Source organism: Dipodomys merriami, unplaced genomic scaffold, assembly GCF_024711535.1.
Source record: "Dipodomys merriami isolate MVZ:Mamm:240054 unplaced genomic scaffold, mDipMer1.0.p SCAF_4, whole genome shotgun sequence".
NCBI classification, from domain to species: domain Eukaryota; kingdom Metazoa; phylum Chordata; class Mammalia; order Rodentia; family Heteromyidae; genus Dipodomys; species Dipodomys merriami.
In genome coordinates this window covers 3270889-3292699 of record NW_027205603.1, presented here as the reverse complement: position 1 = coordinate 3292699, position 21811 = coordinate 3270889, and the positions used below count along the sequence as shown (strand labels likewise).

The window sequence follows — 21811 nt, the reverse complement described above, 5'->3', positions numbered from 1 at the left end:
TAGCTGTAGAGGGCTTGCATAACAAGCATGAATCCTGAGTTCAAACCTCAGTTCCCAGTAACATTCTTTTCTATTACATTAGGGGCGAGAAGGTGCAGAGATTGAACCTTGGGAAGATGCTGATTACCTCGTTTACAAAGTCACGGATAGATTTGGCTTTTTACAGTAAGTTATATGGAGTGGAAGCTAATGTTTTTTTGGTTGTAATATTTTTATGGTAACACATTATATTTTCTTTACTTTTAGTAGAGTTTTTGTGAATGAGATTCTGTAATGACCTTACTTCATTGGCACTAAATTACTGGCATTTTAAACTATCATTAAAATTGAGGAATACAGGTATTTTTTAATTTGGTAAGATAGTAAATTTGGTAAATATAGTAAATGAGAAGTATTAATAATTTAGCAGAATTAAACATATTTTTAAATAATTATAAAGCATTCAATTTTATATACATACACTTAAAAATAAATAGCAGTTAGAATATTAGTGATATGCACCCTAAAAATGAGCAATGAAAAGAAAAGCCATTGATCTGTATAGTTATATGTTCATGATACTGCTTCTCAAAATTAATTCCATCAAAATTAATTCTGTTAATTTTGAGAGTGTCATCTAAAGAGAGAGGCCAGAGTAATAGAAAGGAAAGCAGTATTAAAACATCGTGCAAGATGATGTGAATCTCTTGTTCTGGTCTTGATATTGTTTACTCAGATTCCCACAGGCTCCAGACTTCGGTTCATTTCTATACTTGTTTGAGTCCATACAATTTAAGGATTAGATAAATTTTTCATTTGAATATACTTTTCCGGTTGTGTTTAGATAAGGAAAAACTAGGATTTTTTATTTATAATATGACTCAATTTTAAAGGAAAATAAATGCTTTCTTGTATAACTCATAGCAGTAACTTACAGTATTCAGACTTTATTTTTTTCCTCTGCAGGTTTGGTTTATTGTTTGTGTGTGTGTGTGTGTGTGTGTGTGTGTGTGTGTGTGTGTGTGTGTGTGTGTGTGTGTGTGTGTGTGTGTGTGTGTGTGTGTGTGTGTGTGTGTGTGTGTGTGTGTGTGTGTATTTAGTGGTCATTTTGTTGTATTATGTTTTGTTGAGGGTAAAGCAGATACAGGAATTAGTAAATGAATGTCTGTTCTTGTGCTTTCCTAGTCTCTGGTTACTGAACCACTTCATGCTTTATGATTCATGGTTCAAAAACACACTGTCTTCTATATTTTAAGAGTATTGACGCTTTGGAGAAATAAAATGCAAGTGTGAGCCGGGCGCTGGTGGCTCACACCTGTAATCCTAGCTACTCAGGAGGCTGAGATCTGAGGATAGAGGTTCAAAGCCAGCCCAGGCAGGAAAGTCCGTGAGACTCTTATCTCCAATAAACCACTAGAAAACCAGAAGTGGCTCTGTGGCTCAAGTGGTAGAGCGCTCTCCTTGAGCTGAATAGCACAGGGACAGCGCCCAACCCCAGAGTTCAAGCCCCACTACCGACCAAAAAAAAAAAAAAGTAAGGTTCTAGATTTGCATAAGATGTTAGTATTGTGCCTCATAATAGCATCATATATCTAAAATTTTTCCTGAAGAGTTATAATGAGAAGACTTTGAACTGAATTAGATTAGCAGCAGTATTTAACTATGGTGGAAACACTCTTCTTAGATCCCCACCTATTTTTTATTAGTTTATATTAGTTATGTGGGAGGGTGTTCTCTGTTACATCTTCACGTTTATATTACGTTCAAATCAATCAGAACCCCTCTATCACATTCCTTGCCCCCCAATAGCTTTCCCAGAAGATTTCTTTGTTTTACTGTCATAGTTTCAAGTAATCTATTTTTACAGTATTTAGTCTCCCTTCCTACTAAAGTCTATGAATGAGAATGTGATATTTCATTTTTTGAGCTTAGTTTGGCGTTCCCTAGTTGTATCTATTTTCCTGCAAATGACATGACTTCATTTTTCTTTGTGGATATGTAATATTCAGCTGAGTGTGTGTGTGTGTGTGTGTGTGTGTGTGTGTGTGAGAGAGAGAGAGAGAGAGAGAGAGAGAGAGACAGACAGACAGACAGACAGACAGACAGACAGACAGACAATCTTCTTTATCCATTCATCTGTTATTGGGCACCTTGGTTGATTCTATCATTTGGCTTATGAGCAGTGTTTTAATAAACATGAATGTACAGATGTCTTTCTAGTATATTATTTATTCTCCTTTGGATACATTCTGGTAGTGGTATGTGGAGTCATAAGGAAGGTCTACAGTTAGTTTTTTGAACACCTCCATACTCATTTCTATTGAGACGACACTAGTTTACATTCCCAACAGCACAAGGAATCCCAGTTCCCCATCTCGTCTCCAGTCTCTGTTGTTGTTTGTTTTCTTGATGGTGGCCACTCTGACTGGTGTGAGAGGGAATCTTAGTATGGTTTCGATTTACATCTTTGTTGTGGCTAAGTAGATTGCACATGTGCCAATTAGTCATTTGTATTTCTTGTATGGCTCATTTTGTCCAATTGTTGATAGAATTATTTGTTCTCTTACTGCTTAATTTTTTTGGTTCTCTGTATTTTGTAGATATTAATCTTTTATATGTTGAGTAGCTAGTGAGAATTTTTTCCCCATTCTGTAGGTTATCTCATACTTCTGGTGATTGTTTCTCTTGTTGTGCAAAAAGTCTTTAATCTGATATAATACCATTAGTCAATTCTTGCTCACTTCCTCTGGCTATCTGGAGTTCTATTCTGGAAAAGTTTACCTGGACTTGTATCTTCCAGAGTTTTTCTTACATTTTCCTGTAGTAGATTTAAAGTTTCAGATCTTGTTTTCAGCTCTTGGATACAGCTGGAATTGATTTTTGTACAGGTTGAGTGGTAGAGATCTAGTTTCAGACTCTTAGAGGTAGATACCCAGTTTTCCCATCACTGTTTGTTGAAAAGGCTGTCTTTTTCTTCATTGTTTTTGGCTCCTTTGTTGAAAATGAGTTGGCTGTGTGTAGTTGTATTTGTAGCTCTCCTATATTCTTCCATTGGCCTTTGGGCTTATTTTATACTAGCACCATGATGTTTTTGTTACTGTGGCTCTGTAGTATAATTTGAAGTCTTAATATTATGATACCTTCAGCAGTATTCTTATTACTTGGAATTTCTTTTGCTATTTGGCCCATTCCCAAATGTAAAAAAATCAGATGACTACAAATGTAACAGGAGATCATTGGTACATTTGTGTGGGTTCATGTATACAATATGTAAATGAAGTTTTGAAGGACAGTTTGTTTGTGTGGGTTCATGTATACAATATGTAAATGAAGTTTTGAAGGACAGTTTGAACATTATACTGTTCAAATGAGCAGGTCTCAAAATTGTCTGCCTATTTTAATCAGCCAGGAATTTCTTTTTTAAAAAATCACTGAAACCAGGCGCCGGTGGCTCATACTTGTAATCCTAGCTACTCAGGAGGCTGAGATCTGAGGATTGCGGTTCAAAGCCAGCCCGGGCAGGAAAGTCTAGTGAGACTCTTATCTCCAATTAACCACAAGAAAACCAGAAGTGGCTCAAGTGGTAGAATGCTCACCCTGAGCTGAAGAGCTGAGGGGCAGTGCCCAGGCCCATAGTTCAAGCCCCAAGACCGCTCCCCCCCCAAAAAAAAAATCATCACTGAGTCCAATATTAGATTGTTTTTTAGACATTGGGATGCTACTGAATTTACTTTGTCTTTCCCAAGTTTTTCTAATGGGACTGAATCACTATGATTGTGTTTTTATGACATAATGATCCAGTGTAGCTAGCATCAAGGACATGTGAAAAATTTGTGCAGTCCAACAGAATCTGTTAATTACCTACATTTTCTTGCTGCTTGAAACAACATGAGCTGGGCCTTAGATACAAAAGTCTGGCCCAAGCTCTTAGATGTATCTGGCAATCCAAGCATTGCAGTCAGATAATTCATATTTGTTTTTTGCTCTCAGTGTCTGCTAGGTGTAGTGGGGAAAAGTCAGTAACTGTGTGTCAGACACTGTCCTAAGCCCTTTATATCTTTACATAATTAGTTCACTTATTCATCTCAAAAAATTATTTGGGGCAGTGTTTATGCATTCTATCTTTCTCTTTCTTTTTCTTTTTCTCTTTCTCTTTCTCTTTCTCTGTCTCTCTCTGTTTCTGTTTCTCTCTGTCTCTGTGTCTGTCTGTCTGTCTCTTTCTGTTTTTAGATGCTGAAACACAAAGAGGTCAAGTAACATCCCCAAGTTATTTGATAGTGAGTGTAAGATCTGAGTGTGGACCTTGAACTCGTTGAAGAGTCCAAATTCTGAATACTGTAATACACTGCCTGTTCCTGCCTTCTTACATTTTTTCTTTTTCTTTTTTTCCCAAGCAGGTAGAAAACTCATTTATTAACAGAGAGCAGCCCTTTTTAAAGCCAAAAAGGGCGGCTTCTTACATTTTTTTATTAGACAGTGGAGGCGGGAGGGCAAGGGTGGAATCTAAAGAGGATACAGTTTGAAATGATTACTTCTATTGAAATATATATCCATACTAAGATAGCTAAGCCTTACCATTTCCTTTGGTACCAATTCTCAAACTATCATAGTAAAAAAAAAAAATTATTACTCCATGACACATTCCTAAAGCAGGTAGTACAAATGAAAATATTGAGACATGGAAATGCATTTTAGTGTAATATAAAACTTTATTAACTTTCTCTAAAGTCATTGCTCTTTTGTTACAATGCTTAATTTTAGTAAAACACCTTCTCCAGAGATTGTTGCTGGTGGCTTTTATTGCCTGTCACTGTGGAAAATTATCTTCACTACAAAACAAAATAACTTGATATAGTCCTTTAGATAGTACTCTCTGTCACACTTTGATCAAAAGAGCATTTATTTCTCTTATGCTAGTTATTTGTATATTTGTTTTTGGCTCTGCAATAACATTGGATTTTAAGTTCCTCATCTACACTGAAATTGTGAAAAAAAGATAATAAGCTTGTAGATTTATGTGAAAGCTACTAAGCTCATGTCTAGTCACACTTCTAGAAACTTAAACTACTTTGCTTTAATATATAAAGAAGGAGTGACAGTTATTAACAACTATAGTATGGGACTAACAGATTTGACAATATATATTAAAGCTGTGGCCAACCCAGCCTGGCTTGATGCTGGAATTGCAGTGTCTTTGTTTCGCTCCCAGCAGTGGGGCATCAACCCCAGTTTGTGTGCCTATGTTGGACCTACAGCTGCAGAATAGAAAAAAAAAATCAAGCTGCTTAAGAAGTTGGAAAACTTTAAACATGTTGATCAAAAATAGCCATTTCATTCTGTTCAACTAAGAATGCCTGGTATTTGGATGATAATAAATTATATTTTAGATCACAAGTTATTAATAGGAGAATCAAGAGGAAATTGTACCAAAAATAGGGATGATAAAAATTAGTACCAAGCATCAGATGTTTAACTACTTATCAGAATTTCTATATTTATAGAATTTAACAGATTGTAGTTTACCATGACTATGTAAATATATGAGTGTTAGAATAAAGTTTTTCAAGATTATCTGTTTTGATTACAAGTGGAATCTAAATCTAGAAAAAAGTTTACTTATTTTTGTATCAGTAAGCAATTTACCAATTGAGCTCTCACCTCCATTGTGGCATTTTGCTCATTATTTGGAGATGGAATCTTGCTGACTTCTTTCCCTGACCTGGCTTGGTACCAATGAGTCCTCAAGAAATCTGCTTCCTGAGTAGCTAGGAAGCTTATGCAACTCTTAGGATGCTCTTATGATGACACTCTACAACATATACATGGATAGGTATATATTTTTACAATCTGCTTCAGTGATCTCACATGTATTATTATTCTCTGCAGTGAGGAGGAGCTTCCATATCATAATGCAGCTATGGAACGGGTAAGTTCACTTCTTCATTTATTTGGCACAACAGTTGGATTATCTTTACCAGAGGAGTAAGATCTACCCCTTTTGTGATTGTTGAGTGCGATATAATAGGCAAGTACAGGCACAGTGTTTGTTAAAATTTGACCTTAATTATATGACTTCTAAGAAAGTAATTAAACTAATGGTGAAATAATTCTAGGAGGGTTTATGAGATTCTAAGAGATGGTTGAAAGTAAGAGTTGCATTTTGGAATGATAGCCCCAATCTCAGCAGACCCCTACCTGTCACTGAAACTAGTCTCTGTGGCAGGAGCCTGGACAGACAAATTTCAAAAAGCATCACAAGTAATTTTCATGTTCCCTCTGGCCAAAAAGGCAGCATTTTAATGACTAGTAGTCCTTTAAAACATAAAGTTCCCACTAAGGACAAAATAGAACATTTTCTATAGTCAGATAACTAACTGTCTCAGAATTTTAAGTGACATGGTAAACCTGCCAGCTTAAAACAACAACAAAAAACCCAAAAGCAATTTCTCCTGACTCCACTCAGCAGGGAGCTGCACTGGATGTGCATGAGAAGTAGGGGTTGAAGCAGTACAGTTGCTCAAAACCTCTCTCCCAAGCCGGGCACTGGTGACTCACACTTGTAAATCCTAGCTACTCAGGAAGCTGAGATCTGAGGATCATGGTTCAAAGCTAGCCCAGGCAGAAAAGTCCCCATGAGAATTATCACCAACAAACTACTCAAAATAGCTGAAAGTGGCCCTGTGGCTCAAGTGGTAGAGCACAAAGAGGCTCAGGCACAGCATCCAGGCCCTGACATCAAGCCCCAGGATGAAGAGTGGGGAGGGGGGCACACAAACAGCAACACCCCCTCCCCCCCTTTCCCCTCCTTCTCTTTCCACCTCCCTTTTCCTCTTTTCTTCCTCCTCCCCTTTCCTGGCCAAAAGTCTATATAGTGAAAGTGAGATGTCAGCTGGGATAATTTTCTGCTTGTGTGTATCCTATGAGCTAGGGGCTAAATTTCAGGCAGGGCAGCTGAAATTGGAATTTGAAGAATATTTTTCAGAATTTGAAAAATCTTTTTTAAAAAATGTTTTAAGATCAGAATATTCTGAAAACCAGAACTGTAGGAAAACTTTTAAGATTAGAAAGAATACTGCATCATCTTGTAAAGAAATGGAAGGACCTGGAAAAAAATCATGTTAAATGAAGTCAGGTCCAGAAAGAAAAAGGATGCATGTTTTCTCTCATATGAAGAAGCTAGAATTAATTTATAAATACATACAAACAGTTTTGGATGATATACAAGTGTACACAAATGTATTGACTGAGTAGGGTAGATTCAGGGGAGAACTCAAATAGTATAATTCCTTAGAAAGGCTAACCAACCATCCAACAAAATAAACTCCTGAAAGCAAGGTATTCCCAAGAGTGTGGGGCCAAAGAAAGGGAAGTAGTGGAATGAAGAGAGGAAGAGGGAGGCGAATACAGTCACAAAAGTCAAAGCAAATGCTACAAAATTATGAAATACAAAATATAAAATTGAAGGAAGGTGTATGGTTGAGAGGGATGTCGGAGAATGTTGAAAGGGGTGACATTGATCAAGATGCTTTGTATTCATAAACTGCCTTGTTAAGTGGCAACTTCTTTGCACAGCTACTTAAAGACAATGAAAACCTATTTTAAAAGAGATGTAGATAAACTTGCGATTTTACAGATCCCTGTGGACCAATTTCTTTCTTTTAATAGTTGTGTTATTGACACAGTAGTGTGACCTGCAGTAGACTAGATGCTGCACAGAATTCTAGGACTGAGAAAAACATATTCTTGTTAGTGGAGCATACATGCTTGAAAGCAGCTGTTTTTCTTCAATTTTTGGTTTCTAAGACTTACCTATCCAATAAAAGATCTCTTACACAGTGCAGTTAGGCTTAGAATGAGTTGATTGTTTAAAGAATTTAATATAGGGCTGGGAAGTTGGCTCAGTGGTAGAGTGCTTGCCTTGCATGCATGAGGCCCAGGGCTTGATTCCTCAGCACCACATAAGCAGAAAAAGCCGGAAATGGTGCTGTGGCTCAAGTGGTAGAGCGCTCGCCTTGGGCTGAAGAGCTGAGGGACAGCGCCCACACCCAGAGTTCAGGCCCCATGACCGACAAAAAAACAAAACAAAACAAAATAAAACAAAACAATATAATTGACTCATTTAAAAACATTCTTGCAAAATAGAGTTGACTTCTTTGAGTCATGTAAACCCCATCTGAAGGCTAAAAACTAGTTTTCAGATTAATCCCAGTTTTTCTATTTAAGTTCATGTATTTTTTTAAAGTGGTTGATTGTTAAAGTAGCCAAGCTGTTTGTAGGAAACTAATAAAATTTATACATATATAAATACCTTTTAACAGAATTAAATCAATGGAATTGATAGCTTTGTTGAAGTCTGTAGTCTTTATAAAGCATACCCTTGAAGCATGCACTTTTTGCTATTAGGAAACTGGTGTACTAATGTATAATCAAGTGAGCATGGCTTGTATTCTAGCAATTCTCTAAAGTAGGGATCGTAATCCTCCCTCCTAAGAGGATTAATGTAATGTTGGCAAAGTGTTTTGGGTTCCCCCAGACAAGCACTTGATAAGCGAATAAATACGTATACTCATTATATTTACTCTGGAGAGAAAAATATTAATATTGCTTTTTTGAGCTTACTGGTGTTTTTAATAAAGAGAAAAGTTTATATAAAATTACAAATTTTCATAAATTCAGCCCTTCATGTAGTACAATATCTTATGTACTACTTAGAGTATTAGACCTACTTCTTTTTAAATTATACTTTAATTTTACATGGTTTGTAATCTTATTCAAAATACTTGATCCATACTGTTCCTTCCTGCACTTGTCCTCTCCTGCCCTCTGCTGGTGAGATATAGGCATGGGTGACTGTCAGCTTCATCTTCACTCACATCCTAATTGCATGGAAGAGCAGACACATTGTAAGAGATGGGGAAGATCTAGCTTTTTACTATTTTCACACTTCACATATGGTGGAACACTTCTGGTTACCATGAGGTGTTGGGGTTTTCCCCAATATTACCAAGTAGTTCCTCAGTGGACATTGATTGCAAGCAATTCTGACACCATCCAGTACAGATCTCATGTATTAAAAGCTCAGTGGCACAAGACTACTCTCAACATAAAACACTAATCAACAGCTCCAGGTTGTCACCTGTGCTGTAAGTTGGAGGCTTTCATGACCCCTTCCTTATATTTGATTATTAGCTTCAAACCTAAAAGGAACAGCTCAGGGACATCCAAATTTGAGATTCATAGGACAGGTCACAGGGGAGTTGGAGAGCGTCCCTGTCTTCCTTGGGTACAGTAACCCTCTATGTTGTCAGTCTGAAAGATTTCCAAACCTGTAATGGAGAGAATTTAATGGAGGCATTTGGTTTTGTTTTGTTTTTTGGTTTTTTGGTTGGTCATGGGGCTTGGGCGCTGTCCCTGCGCTCTTCAGCTCAAGGAGCGTGCACTACCGCTTGAGCCACAACGCCACTTCTGGTTTTCTAGTGGTTTATTGGAAATAAGAGTCTCACGGACTTTCCTGCCCAGGCTGGCTTTGAACCGAGATCCTCAGATCTCAGCCTCCTGAGTAGCTAGGATTACAGGCGTGAGCCACCAGCACCTGGCTGGAGGCTTTATGATATAGGCATGACTGGTTATTAAACTGACTCTGTCCCCTTTACCTTTTTAATAAGATAGCGTGTGAAGCTGGTCCAGGAGCTTACACATAGTCACCTTATTAGAATAATTGACACTCCTATAACCCAGGAAATTACAAGGGTTTTTTTTTTTTTTTTTGTCGGTTGTGGGACTTGAACTCTGGGCCTGGGCACTGTCCCTCAGCTCTTCAGCTCAAGGCGAGCGCTCTACCACTTGAGCTACAGCGCCACTTCCGGTTTTCTGGTGGTTTATTGGAAAGAGTCTCACGGTCTCTCCTGCCCGGGCTGGCTTTGAACCACGATCCTCAGATCTCAGCCTCCTGAGTAGCTTGGATTACAGGCGTGAGCCACCAGCGCCCAGCTCAATTACAAGGGTTTTAAGGGCTAATATTAGTCTATTATTCAAATAGAGGAGCCATAAAGCATTTGAAGACTTGAATTTCTTATTCTGGAAGAAAAGGCTAGTTAATATACACCTATGTATTCTGTTGTGTAAAGGTTTAACTTTGACTGTTTGAATTCTTAGTCATGTGAATAACGATAGGGATTTGTGTGGGTAATGAGTGAAACAATTATTGAATATTTACTGTTAAGCTGGTCCTGCACAAAGTTAAAAATGTTTTAAATTACTAGGAGGTAAGAGATAGCAAAGGTTATGATTCTATTTTTAATCCTTAAAATATACTTTGCCTAATAAATGAAGTCAATTCTGTTTTGAATTTGATTTTAGTTTAAGATAATATGTTCTCATATTTTGAACTTTAAATGAAAAGTTTAGTTCTTCCCCAAAAATAGCTCCTGAGAAGAAAAGTATACAACAACATGCCATTTTCTTAGCCAGTAGAATTAATGGAGAGACAACAAAGGGAATGCAGATGATCATTAAGAGCTCAGCAAATATATGTGGTTCTGACATTTTGAGGAATAGGATTTTCTTTCATGTTTGGTTATCCTGTATGGTCTGAAAATGTGCATATTGAGTATATTTATGACCTAGATCTTGTTTGTTAAATATCATCCCATACCCCGTCAAAAGGAACTAAGGTTTCTGATGGCTCATACTATACCTGGGATGCAGAGAACATAAGGTAGCCAGAATCAGTTCCAGAAAACAAAGTCGCAAAACAAAACAAAAACCCTAACAGGCATATCAAAAGGACTCATTTGGGAAGAAATCTACAGTCAGATAAGCTGTCCAAATTTGGGAAAATTAAAAGGTAGATGGTTATAATTCTTTAGAGAATAGTAAATAATGGGAAGAGTGACTAGAAAGAAAGCCTTTTTAATGTCAAAAGATAATGTCAGTTATTAATCCAGAAGGAATGATACAATTTATGAGGGGAACCACTGTTTTATCGTCATCAATGCTGTCATTGACTTAAGTAGGAATTATCAGTGGAGGATGGGACCATTGCGGGGTTTTAGACATAGGATGTTTACACTCTTCTGTAGTATTATTAGTCACAAAAGAGAATTTCTCTGTTAGTTAATGAAGAAGTTGAGAACATATCATGTTAGCTGAGTGATCAGACTATAACATAATTGATAGTTGTCCAGATTGGCATCACAATGTTAAGATATTCTAGTGAATGCCATACATAGTTGAATCCCAAATATGTCCTCTACCAAAAAATAGGAAAAGAAAAGAAAAAGATTAACTGGAAAGACCTTTGGTGATCTAGAGATACTTCTTGGGTATAAACCACTTGCCTAGACTCTGTCTTATGACTTCAAAACATAGTACTTTCCCCTTAAAACTGAGGAACAAGTAAGGAAACTGATGTATGAACTGTTTATGAGATAATAATGACCCAATTTTAAATTTCTGTGATATTTTCATGGATTAGCCACATTAAGAACTTCCTTGAATAACAAAATTAAGTGAAATCTGGCAAAAGTTTAGATCTTAATAAAACCCTCATAAGTGTAGTATGCGATTCTTTCAGGTTTTCTGTAGGCTTGGAATATTTCAAAATAGAGAAGTAACATGTTTTTATGTGAAATCGAAAGAAAGGATTTTTGTTTGTTTGTTTTTGTGTCAGTCAAACCTAGAACTTGAACTCAGGTCGTAGGTACTGTCTCTGAACTTTTTTTTGAGCCACAGTTTCACTTTTGGCTTTTTGATGGTTAACTGGAAATAAGAGTCACAGGCTTTCTTGCCTGGGCTGGCTTTGAACTGCAGTCCTTAGATCTCAGCTTCCCAAGTAGCTACCAGCACCCAGCCAGTCCATTTTATGTAAGCTTCTAGCATTAGTCATTCTGCAGTTGGGCAACTTGCCTACAAGAAGATATGATACCATTTCTGGTATTATACTACAGAAGAGATAAGAGTAAACTTAGTTTTTTGGCTATTTCTGTATTACTTTGACCAAACTGCTGATTTTGACCAACCATTCTGATTTTGTTGTATTCATATTCATTCTCCTTCCTATTCCTTCACTTTGGGACCACAGAATGCTATCAGTTACCTCATAGTGCTATTTAGTTGTCTTTCCTTATGAAAGCCGTGTTTAATTTTTAAATGTTTATTTAAATTTTCTTATGTAAAAACTTCTGTTTTAAGTGAGGATATTTAAAGATAGGTATATAATACAGTTCCTGTGGTTAAGGAGCTTGTTCCTTAATAATAATAATGTAGGGGGCTGGGAATGTGGCCTAGTGGGAGAGTGCTTGCCTGGGTTGAAGCCCTGGGTTCAATTCTTCAGTACCACATAAACAGAAAAAAGCCAGAAGTGGTGCTGCTGCTCAAATGGTAGAGTGCTAGCCTTGAGCAAAAGAAGCTCAGGGACAGTGCCCAGGCCCTGAGTTTAAGCCCCAGGACTGGCAAAACTAAAAAACAACAAAAAAAATGTCATTTGGTCACTAAGCTGCTAGAACACAAGTATTGGGTGCTGTCACAATAAGCATAATTCTTACTTTGTAGATGATACAACTAAGGTATAAAAGCATGAAATAATTTGCCACAGATGAAACAGCCAGGAAGGGACAGAGTCAGGTTTGAATCCAAGCCAGCTGGAATATAGGTCTGTAGCATTAAATGTCTAGAGAGCAGTTGATTTTTGTTTTCTTGGAACATGGAGGCATTTTGGGAGAGTTCCAGACATTGGATATTTTACCTAAATCTTGAGATGATGCATGGAATTTTGCCAAATTATGGTGAAAAAAAGCATTAGATTAGGTAAATAAATATGAAAACTTGGTCTAAGTATGACAATACATTGTATGTTAGAAATGACAAATAGTTTAGGATGCTCAGGTCATAGAAGTGTTAGCAAGTAAAACTGGAAAGTTAGTTGGGGGGAGGGGACAGTATTGTGAAGGGTCATCATATATGCTGTTAGGAGGTTTGAGCTTTTTGTGGATAAAGTAGCCACTGAAGGATTTTAGACTGGGATATGTGTGAACTGTTGGACAGTATAGATACTACATTGAAAGCAGGGGTGATCAGTAGAGAGCTATTGTTTTTATTGGGGTAGTATGATTGTTTGAGTGAAGGCAAAGGACAGGAGGGAAACAAGAGACAGAGAGACAGAGGTTGGAACCAGCAGAGTATGGTTTGGGGATAGGAACTAAGATAAGAGGGAGACTTAAAACAAGTCCAGGCTGGTAGTGCATAAAGATATGTTAATTCATATATTCATGTCAGGGAGCAGCCATATTTGGGGAAATTGTTTTGGCTTACTGTCCATTGAACTTTTCAGTAGAGATTGAGTATGCCTTTTATGTCTAGTTTTGTCTTGGTGTTACTGTGCCTTTGGCAAATTGATGTTCTTTAGCATATTTTTCTGGGCACTTCAGTTAGCATTGTTTGCCACATACATTTTCAGTTACTACTTACTTCAAAGTAGTTGTTAGAATAGTTAGCTTTAACGTTTGATAGAAAGTATTTCTTAGCCATGAATTATAGATTCATGGGTAGGGAGAGGAAGACTTTTCATGTGCATTCAAACCTAGTGTAGTTGAACTGACAACATTATGGAGTTAACATTTATGCTTAATTGACCTATAGGTATATAAAAATTTTTAAATCTAACAGCCTGGAAGTTTTCCCAAGGCATAACTTTATGTATGTGAAAAGAAAAGCATTCTTTATGGTTTTTAAAATCGTGTGTATGTGTTTTATACTTGCCATGTAAAAATATATAATATTTAATATATCTAATATATGGTAAACATTAGAATATAGTATGTCTTTTTCTTTTTTGGGGGGGGGTCTAGTTGTGGGGCCTGAACTTTGGGCCTGGGCGCTGTCCCTCAGCTCTTCAGCTCAAGGCTAGCGCTCTACCACTTGAGCTACAGCGCCACTTCCAGCTTTTTTCTTTTTGCTTATGTGGTGCTGAGGAATCGAACCCAGGGCCTCATGCATGCAAGGCAAGCGCTCTACCACTGAGCCACCTTCCCAGCCCAGTATGTCTTTTTCTTAAAAGAATGACTACTTCCTAAAGTGATTCTTTGATAATTCTAAATCATAAAAAGGAAAGATAGCTAGAGACCCACTATATCACTGCTGGGTTGTTCCTGGCACAGTATAGGTTATTATACTCTTGAGTTGGCTTGAATTATTTGGAGTTTTCCTCTAGGTGGAAAGAGGGATTATACTTTGAAGAAGTATAGAAGAACAACAACAGCATTAAAAAAAAAAAGGGCAGAATGGATCAATTTCAGTTATTCACAGCTTGGCCTTCTCTACAGTTATATTTAGCAGAAACATTAATTAGATTTTAATGCCCTTCTGAGTTTTAAAATTAAACATATTTTTGAAACCATCTTCATCATTGTATCACTAATGTAATGAAACTGTGCTTAGTGTTTTGAAAAAAAATGGGGATTACAACAGTATCCTTTCCTCATGAGTGATCATCTTGTATTATAAATTTAACTTTTTATGAAAAAAAAGGATTTTAAGAATATACCTAAAAATAAAATTTTATAAAAATGTCCTCATTGGTGAGAATCTTTTCCTAAATTCAGAATTTTCTTTGGGATTTATGCTTCTTTTAGATCTAAAAATATTGGTGGTGGGCGTATGTCATCTGCCAATATAAGTGTGATTGCCTGCATGAGGGCAGGAGACAAGATAGTCTGAGACAAAGATGTGGTAGTTAAAAGTACAGGTCCTGGAGCCCAGCCCTCTACCTTTACCATTTGCCTTGCAAATTGCAGGTGGGCAGACATCTATCTCATAAGGTTATGGGGATGCTTACGTGGGTCCCCATGTATAGGATATAACCTCAGCCAGGTGCTGGTGGCTCACACCTATAATCCTAGCTACTTGGAGGCTGAGATCTGAGGATCTCAGTTTGAAGCCAGTCCAGGCAAGAAGAGTCTGTGAGACTCTTATCTCCAATTAACCACAAGAAAACCGTAAGTGGTGCTGTGGCTCAAGTGGTAGAGCACTCACCTTGAGCTGAAGAGCTGAGGAATAGCACCCAGGCCCAGAGTTCAAGCCCCACAACTGACCAAAAAGAAAAAAAAGAAAAAGATATATCCTCAGAATAGTTTCTTTTTTTGTGCAATCTTCTGTTCCCATTGTGTGTGTGTGTGTGTGTGTGTGTGTGTGTGTGTGTGTGTGTGTGTGTGTGTGTGTGTGTGTGTGTGTGTGTGTGTGTGTGTGTGTGTGTGTGTGTGTGTGTGTACACATACATACTGTGTACAATGCTCAGGCTCAAATTCAGGGTCTAGACACTGTCTGTGAGCTTTTTTGCTCAAGGCTGGCATTCTGCCACTTGAACCTTCTGGCCTTTTGATGATCAATTGGAGGTAAGTCTTATGGACTTTCCTCCCTGGGCTAACTTTGAACTTCAGTCCTCAAATCTCAGCTTCCTGAGTATCAGCTAGCTTATAGGTATGAACCACTAGTGCCCAGCACCTGGTATCCATTGCTTTTTTTTGGGGGGGGGGTCCGGTCGTGGGGCCTGAACTCTGGGCCTAGGTGCTGTCCCTCAGCTCTTCAGCTCAAGGCTAGCGCTCTACCACTATAGCCACAACACCACTTCCAGCTTTTTTTTTTTCGCTTATGTGGTGCTGAGGAATCAAACCCAGGGCCTCATGCATGGAAGGCAAGCATTCTACCACTGAGCCTCCTTTCCAGCCCTGCTTTTAGTTTATATACTTACTGTACTCCCAGGTGTACTTAGCATAAATAAATAAATAAATAAATAAATAAATAAATAAATAAATAAATAAATAAATAATGTGCTTCTGGAAACCAAAGAAGTGAAGAGTATCAGGCTTTTACTATTACTTATGTATGCCTTGCTACCACATGAGCCACGGTACCAAATCTTTTCATTCATTTCAATTCTTCTGACACATGCAGAATCTGTTTAAGATTAGCATACTTATTTTTTTAAGTGGTTGAACAAGTTTACTACAAATATTTTGAAAAAATACATATATGAGTTTTGAGGGCTTATTTTTGTATATTTTTTCTCTAGCTACTTATGCATACCACAAGGGAATGAATGAATAAATGAAAGTTCTTCTTTAAAAAACAAAAATTCTGTCAGTGAAAATATTAATATATGGGAATGTAGGAAAATGAGGGAAACATTTCAAATTTTGAAGTTGAATTTTTGTTTTTTTGTAAAATATATTTCAATTCCCCCTTCTTCTCCCTCCCCCCATCCCCCATGGTATTGGAATTTGAAATAAGGCTTTGTACTTGCTGAGTAAGTGCTCTTCCTATTGAGTAACACCTGTTTTTTTGCTGTGGTTTTTAAAATATCGAGTCTTGGATTTTGCCCAGGCTGGACTGGACTTCAATCCTCCTATTTATACTTTCTTCTGTAGCTGGGATGGCAGGTGTGTGCCACTGTATTCAGTTTTTCTGTTGAGATGGGGCCTCACAAACTTTTTTGACCAGACTAGCTTGGAACCAGTCTAATCTCGGTCCCCTCTAGGTGAGATGACAAGCATGATCCACCACATTGGTAGAATGGAAATTTTGCCTTGAAATGCCATCTTCTCTATCTCTGCCTCTCAAATAGCAGGATTACAAGTATGAGCTACCAGTGCTCAGCATGAAGATATTTAAGATATTCTTTTTAATGTATATCTATATTAATCTCTATATAAGTCACATACCTATATGTATATACCCACACATATGTACCTGGGGACTAGTGGCTCATGCCTAGTTACTCAGAAAGTGGAGAGCTGAGGATCATAGTTTGAAGTCAGCTCAGGCAGAAAAGTCCATGAGAATTTATTTTTTATTTTTTATTTTTTTTTTGGTCGTGGGGCCTGCACTCTGGCCCTAGACGCTGTCCCTCAGCTCTTCATCTTAAGGCTAGCACCCTAGTAGTTGAGCCACAGCTCTACTTCCAGCTTATGTGGTGCTGAGAAATCGAACCCAGGGCCTCATGCACGCAAGGCAAGCACTGTACCACTGAGCCACCTTCCCAGCCTGTCCATGAGACTTTTATTTCCAATAAACTTCCAAAAAGTCAGAAGTGGAGCTATAGTTCAAATGGTAGACTGCTAGCCTTGAGCAAAAAAAGCTCAGGGACAATGAGATGATGTTAACCAAAATGTTCCCCAAGACAGGGACACAAGGGATTTTTTCTTTCTTGCTGTTGTTTTTAATGTACTTATAATGCACTATGTGATTCTTTTGTTTCTTTTCTAAGTTCTTCCCCCCACGGTATAACCCCTGTTTTCACTGTATTTGATTCTGGCATTCTGCATCTTGTATATACATTTTTGTAATTAGGGGAGGAGAAGGGGTATAGTGGAATACTTAAATGGGGATGCAGGTTGACCCATTGTAATGATGAAATATACAAGGACACTATGTTGAAAATGAACTTTACAATGGAGGGGGGGGTGAGGGAGAAGGTAGGGAGGTAGGGAGGGAGGGAAGTGATGGTGGGGGAAAATCGAAGGAGGAAGTAACAATGCTTGATTGGAAATGTACTCATTACCCTACTCATGCAACTGTAACCTCTCTGTATAGTATCGTTACAATAAACATATATATATATATATATATATATATATATATAATTTTTTTAAAAAAAAGCTCAAGGACTGTATCTAAGCACTGAGTCCAAGTCCTAGGACTGTCATTACACACACAAAAAAATTACACACAAGGTTTTGGGTGATTTACCTTAAATTATCAAGAATAAACTATCCATCCGTATGTATATAATTTTACTTAAATGATGTATTCTCTATACTGTGTGTGTGTGTGTGTGTGTGTGTCTGTGTGTCTGTGTGTGTGTCTGTGTGTGTGTGTGTATGTGTGTGTGTCCCTCCCTGACCACGTGTCCATACTGGGGCTCAATCTCAGGGATTCTTGCTTTCCCTTGGCTTTTTTTGCTCAAAACTAGTGTTCTACCACTTAAAACACATGTCCACTTGTAGCTTTTTGATGGCTAATGGGAGATAAAAGTCTCATGGACTTTTTCTGCTGGGGCTGGTTTTGAGCTGTGATCCTTAGATCTCAGTCTTCTGTGTAGCTGCATTATAAGCATGAGACACCAGTGTCTGATTTATAATTCTTAATGTAGAATTCTATATTTATATAACTAACATTCAATTTTAAAAATAAGATAGCACAGCTTTAACAGCATTTTATTTTTGTAGTTTTATAAATAAGCTTCAAACAAATAATAAAAACATATATTTCAATTTTAATTTTAGCAAAAACATTTGGAAATCGAAAGAACTACCAAATGGCTGAAAATGTTAAAGGGATGGGAAAAATACAAGAACACTGAAAAGGTAAGTTAAAATAATATGATTTCCATATGAAACTATACATCCACTGTATATTTTCAGAGTAACAGTTTTTCTTCAATTGTAAAAGTGTTACATTCATATTATTTTTGAAACTTTCATTAATCAGAAGGTATTCTTTATCTTCGGAGGCTTGTGCTATAAATAATAGAATACCCAACTCAGATTGATTTCAGCCTTTCAGAGGCTTGGCTTTGTGGTCCAGAGGCAGCCTGGCTTGTAAGAAGGATTTAATTCAGCTCCTCAGTGCTGTAACTTAGTTTCTTCCTCCTACTCTCTGCCTTCTGCAGTGTCAGCTTCATCTAGAAATTGGCTTCCCTTAGGGATCTCAATCATGGCAGCAGCTCTAGGCTTCATATCCATGTGTCACACTGCTCAGAAAGCAGCTGGCCTCTGAACACTTTCCTTGCAACCAGGAGCAATCTCCTCTTCCAGAAGCTTCTTGTTTAAAATCTCCTCTTAAGTCTTCTCGCCCTGAGTAGAGTTTGTGCCAAATTTTAAACCAGTTAAATAAAATCCACCATACATCTGTTAAGGTCACTACCTTAGTCTCACCAGAGAAAGCTTGAAATAATGAGATACAGTCAAGTTCTTGGAGGTAGAAGTTTTCCACAGTTCTAATTTTCTACTGAAAGGTAAAATACTGTGTTAGCAGTTGCAGCAAATGCTATGTCAATGTCCTTCAAGTGACAGTCTCACCTCTGTCATTGTGAGAAAATGTTTGTCAAATACTGCTGGACATCTGAACAGCCATACAGATGTGGCTAGTTAGTTTTTATGAGTAAAAAAATAGTGTTGTGGGAGGCTGGAGGGGTGGCTTAAGTGGTAGAGTGCCAGCTGAGCAAGCAAGCAAGCTGAACAACTCTGAGTCCCTGAGTTCACACCTCAGTACTTTTGCCGGGGTGGTGGGAGGTTGGGGGGGTGTTGGTAACAAAAGAAAGAAAAATCAGTTGGTTCAAATTGTTGCTCCATTACCTGAATGCTTTTTCCTGAGGTACCCATCATATGTAAGTACGACGCAGAAACTCCACATGTCCTTCCCATTTTGTTATTCAGTACATTAGTAAAACATGTATTCAAGAGCTGAGATTTAATCAAGTTCTTGCATTTTACTGTTGTGTCCAGGACTTGTTAAGTGGCTAAATGACCTGTTTTAAGCTGTGAGCGGAAAAGCAGTGATTACTAGTAGAGTACTTTGCTGCCTTTATTTGTGTCCAGGTACAGTAGTTCTGTTATCACTGCTCTCCTGCCTTCAGTGGAAAAGTCAGAACAATGAAAGTAGGAAATAACACTGTAGTCATAGTGTGAAAATAGTGGGGACACTGACAGTTTCTTCACTGGTCATTTTTCTTTTTGAGCATCCTGAGAATATCATTATTTTAAGGTTAGACTTTTATTATTTTAGAGAAAAGTGAGTTCACTTGGGGTTGTCAGTTTTGTATTTTAGAATTGAGTTTAGAACTCTACATGTTTTTAAGAAAGGCCAGTTAGTTCAAAGTGGAAACTTAGGTGCAGTGATAGGCTCTTGTTTAGTAGTATACTGTCTCTCATAGACCTAGTGTTGACAACTGCTTTATCTTACGCCTTTGTGAAAAGATTGCTCAAGTGATAATTACAGGATGAATTTTGATGCAGTGTGGCTATATGTTAGTCTCACATTCACTTTAATAAAATATTTGTAGAACCATGCAAGTTTATATGCTTTGCCAGTGAATATGTAACCATTGGAGTCTGTAAATCTCTGAAAAAATGAGCAGTTCTATGAGACTATTACTTTGACAGCAACTCTGGCTAATGCAGTTCCCATTAAGAGAGACTAACAGAACTATTTCTTTGATGTATAATTTTAAAGCACTCTCCCATAACTATAATGCTAGAATCATTTGATGATATATATGGTCCAATTTAGTATGAAACAGAATGTACCTTCTAAAAGAATTACTGTGTTCAATTCATACCTGCTTTTAAACTGCATTGCAGTGAAAAAGTAACAAAGGTTTTTCATTTTCAAAGAGGAGGTGTGTTTTCTCATCACAGATTTCTGTAATAATATAGAGGAGTCCTACAAATATCATAAAAGAAAAATATAGCCCTATAGAGAGTATTTGAATTTTTTAGAACTGAAACATAAATGAAAACATCTCTATTAGGGCTGTGTTGCCTGTCTGTCCTCACAGTGATTGTCTTCCCATGGAATCATATTGTTTTTTAAATATAGTCTTATCACATGAAGTTTTTTTTTCTATTAAAACCACTCTGACTTAATGGGTCATGATACCATTGTATCATACTCCTACTGCAATACATATGGATTTTCTCAGTTGTTGTTAGACAAATAACTGAATGGACCATTAAGACTATAGTAGCCAACATTTTATTTTACTGCCCTCAAAATGGAATTATATCATTTCAAAATAAATTTCTCAGGTGTCATATAGCTTGTTAGTAACAAGCAAGAGAGTCTGGAATTCTTGGAGAGTCTGGAATTTTTGAATCTTTTTTTTTTCTTTTAAATTTTAGCAGGGATTTTTTTTTTTTTTTAAATTAAAACAGGGTTAAAGCCAGGCATCAGTGACTCATGCTTGTAATCCTAGCTACTCAGGAGGCTGAGATCTGAGGATCAAAGTCCAAAGCCAGCTGGGGCAGGAAAGTTCTGGGCAGGAAAGTCCATGAGATTCTTATCCCCAATAGTTAAAGGCTGATTTTTTTTTTTTTTTCATCTTGTGTGCTAGCATTTCCTTTTGGCGTCTGTCAGTAAAAACTCAGGCTTGTAGTAGTTTAAAATGTTTCAGATTCAGATTTAGGAGACAAGTGTTATTTGGGCTATAGAGGAGCTCAAGCGGCAGGTCTGAAGATAAAGACAGGAAGAGGCAATAGGGGCACAAAATGCACATAAAATAACTTAAAAAAAAAACTTTTGTTTCATGATGTAAACTTGCAATTTTGAAATTCCCACAAAATTGAGCCTGACTTGCTGGGCTGAAGAGCTTTAAGTTGGCAGCCCAAGTGATGTGAATTGGGCCAGGCAGCCCTGAAAATGTCTCCTGCAGAGGACAGTGTGGTGGTTACTCTTCCGGTCTCCTCCCAGAGAGCCAGTCTCTACCATACTCTCCCACCAGCATTCCATGGTCAGTTTTGATAGCGTTTGACTATATAGATTATCTGTTTAGCTGTAATTATTTCCTTGTATATTTTTCCAACACACTGTGATCTCTGCAGAACTTGTTCATGTTTATAGCTCTAATGCCTATAAGTACTGGCCATAAAACAAGTATTTATTACCATTTCATTTTAGAATGAATGAATGCTGCTCACTGATGAGTTGGGGTAATTAGCTCTTACTTTCTACTGTGACTTTAATAAGACTGTAATTTCCATAAATTGTGTGGTTTGGAGGAGAGACCTGAATTAGAATTAAGAAGACAAAACTCTGATCTAGGTCAGTCACTTCTCTGTGT

At 37.4% G+C, this 21811-nt stretch overlaps 1 protein-coding gene across 1 annotated transcript in view; it reads left to right on the top strand.

Moving 5' to 3' along the window:
* Usp6nl (USP6 N-terminal like) overlaps positions 1 to 21811 on the top strand; it is a 118432-nt gene that overhangs the window by 54562 nt on the left and 42059 nt on the right. The window contains exons 4-6 of the mRNA XM_069990348.1: positions 83 to 165; positions 5866 to 5905; positions 18258 to 18338. Coding sequence (XP_069846449.1) covers positions 83 to 165; positions 5866 to 5905; positions 18258 to 18338 — 204 coding nt within the window. The remainder of the gene's footprint in view (positions 1 to 82; positions 166 to 5865; positions 5906 to 18257; positions 18339 to 21811) is intronic.